The 2085-nt window shown below is 49.5% G+C and overlaps 1 protein-coding gene across 1 annotated transcript; it reads left to right on the forward strand.

The window, feature by feature from the left end:
* The first annotated feature begins 337 nt into the window (after nt 1-337).
* On the forward strand, nt 338-2079 carry LOC109539434 (laminin subunit gamma-1). Its single transcript, XM_048669251.1, has 4 exons — nt 338-580; nt 1043-1345; nt 1406-1697; nt 1844-2079. Exons 1-4 carry the CDS (start codon nt 361-363, stop codon nt 2064-2066), a joined length of 1038 nt encoding a protein of 345 aa, XP_048525208.1. The 5' UTR covers nt 338-360; the 3' UTR covers nt 2067-2079.
* Nucleotides 2080-2085: the final 6 nt, after the last annotated feature.

Below are 2085 nucleotides of genomic sequence, written 5' to 3' on the forward strand. Positions count from 1 at the left end.
ATCATTTCATTTAGTTTGATCTGTCTTTTAGCCAACCAACTCTCCGTTCTTTCGAGTTATTTTACTTAATCACAAATAGATGCTCAAGAAGGTATGAAAGACATGGAAATTTCAATTTATTGTCTCAGTTAGTCGGAAAGCACGGGAGATCACTTTGCCCACTGCCTCATCGCCTTTGATAATGTCCAGCGCAGTTGTGGCCGAAACGTCAGGAAGAAATTCCCATGGACCACGGCTTCAAAGCCCGGAAAACATTCCTAAATGTAATTTGACCGGCCGCGAAAGCCTTCATCGTTTTTCAATGAGTTCTATGCATTCCTCGCTTCTGTGAGCTGAGAATGATCACAACTCAGGATTGGAATGTTTCCAGGATATGTTGGGCAGTTCTGCGAGTCCTGCGCTCCAGGTTTCCGCCATTCTCCAGCTCATGGGGGGCCGTTCACCAACTGCATCCCCTGCGACTGCAACAGTCACGCTCGCATCTGCGACTCTGAGACTGGAAGATGCATCTGTGAAGATCATACCACTGGGGAAAATTGCGAACGCTGCTCCCGAGGCTACTATGGAAACGCTCTTGCTGGTAAGTTGCTTGGAACTTGAAGACGTGATCTTTTGATCGGCTTTGCCCGATGCCATCGAAAGAAGCAAGGCTTTGTGAGCGTCTCTAATTGTCCTAGATGAGTTCTATTTTGCCTCAAAAATTTTTGTCTTTATACAAGGCCTACGGGTGTGCCTAGAAGAATGGCGATCCTTAAAATGCCCACCTAGGGAGCCGCTCCATATTCCCAACTCGCTAGGGATGAGCATTCGCGATTCCTTCATATATTGAGTTGTAAAAAATTTACCTCTTTGCTTGCAATGAAGCTGGTTTTATTGCGTGCCCCAGTGAGTTGCATTGCAACGCATTAATATTTGTTCTGGTCGAGTATTGGGAGTTTTCATAGTTTTTCCGAAGACACAACAGCGTTAAAAGATATTTGGCTAAGGGATGTGTAGTATTGTATACATTATAATACATCTAATTGTCTGCCTGCCAACGCAGGAACCGCAGACGACTGCATTCCATGCAATTGCCCTGATGGCGGCGCCTGCATTCAGCTGGAAGAGGAGCTCATTATGTGCACTGAGTGTCCCACCGGATACTCGGGGCACAGATGCGACGTCTGCTCCGATGGATACTTTGGAGACCCCACTGGACGGTTCGGGCCGGCCTCCCCATGCCAGGTGTGCGAATGCAACCAGAACATCGACACCAACGCCATTGGAAATTGCAACACCACAACTGGGGAATGCCTGCGCTGCATCAACAACGCTGGAGGGTCCAGGTGCGAGATTTGCCTACAAGGTAACCCCCCTCCCCAGTGTACTCGCAGAGTTTCCTAGGCAAAGCTCTGGTATCTTGCAGGGTTTTATGGAAATGCGCTCTTGCAGCCGAAGGGCGACTGCAAGCGCTGCCAGTGCTACGCAGTTGGCACTCAAAGCGACCCTACAGGGGAGCTCATCTGCCACTCTACAACTGGGGACTGCGCTTGCAAGGAGCGCGTGGTGGGCAAGAACTGCGATAAGTGCGAGGAGGGATTCTACAACCTGCAAAGCGGAGAAGGTTGCCAGAGCTGCAACTGCGACCCTGTCGGCTCGTACAATCAAACCTGCGACTTGTCTAGTGGGCAGTGCTATTGTAGACCGGGGGTGACTGGGTAAGAGGTTTTTTTACGAAGGTGGTGTTTTTTAGTGGGCAATTGACCTTCATCAAACTCCCCCTCTGCTTCCAGTAGGCAATTAGTTCTTTTTCGCAATTTCTTTTAAGGAGTTGAACGCTCGATAGTAAAAACGTTTGTTTAAGTCCTCGTTGTGACCATTGCGAGGCCAGGAAGTACGGATTTTCTTCGGACGGTTGCCTGGAGTGCGACTGTGATGCAATCGGGTCCAAAGACCTACAATGCGACACTACCGGCCAGTGCCCCTGTTTGGACAACGTGGAGGGACGCAGGTGTGACAAATGCAAGGAGAACAAATACGATCGCCATCGAGGGTGTGTTGGTAGGTGCAATTCTTCCCGCTGTTGACCAGCGGGCGAACTTTCAA

Source organism: Dendroctonus ponderosae, unplaced genomic scaffold (assembly GCF_020466585.1).
Source record: "Dendroctonus ponderosae isolate FM_Combo_2020 unplaced genomic scaffold, Dpon_F_20191213v2 Dpon_F_20191213_8, whole genome shotgun sequence".
Classification (NCBI taxonomy): Eukaryota; Metazoa; Arthropoda; class Insecta; order Coleoptera; family Curculionidae; genus Dendroctonus; species Dendroctonus ponderosae.

Excerpts from the sequence above, each read along its gene's own strand:
- LOC109539434 (XM_048669251.1), top strand. The coding sequence starts at position 361 with ATGTTTCCAGGATATGTTGGGCAGTTCTGCGAGTCCTGCGCTCCAGGT. Across the intron at positions 581-1,042 it reads CTATGGAAACGCTCTTGCTG|GAACCGCAGACGACTGCATT; the intron begins GTAAGTTGCTTG and ends CTGCCAACGCAG. Across the intron at positions 1,698-1,843 it reads TGTAGACCGGGGGTGACTGG|TCCTCGTTGTGACCATTGCG; the intron begins GTAAGAGGTTTT and ends CGTTTGTTTAAG.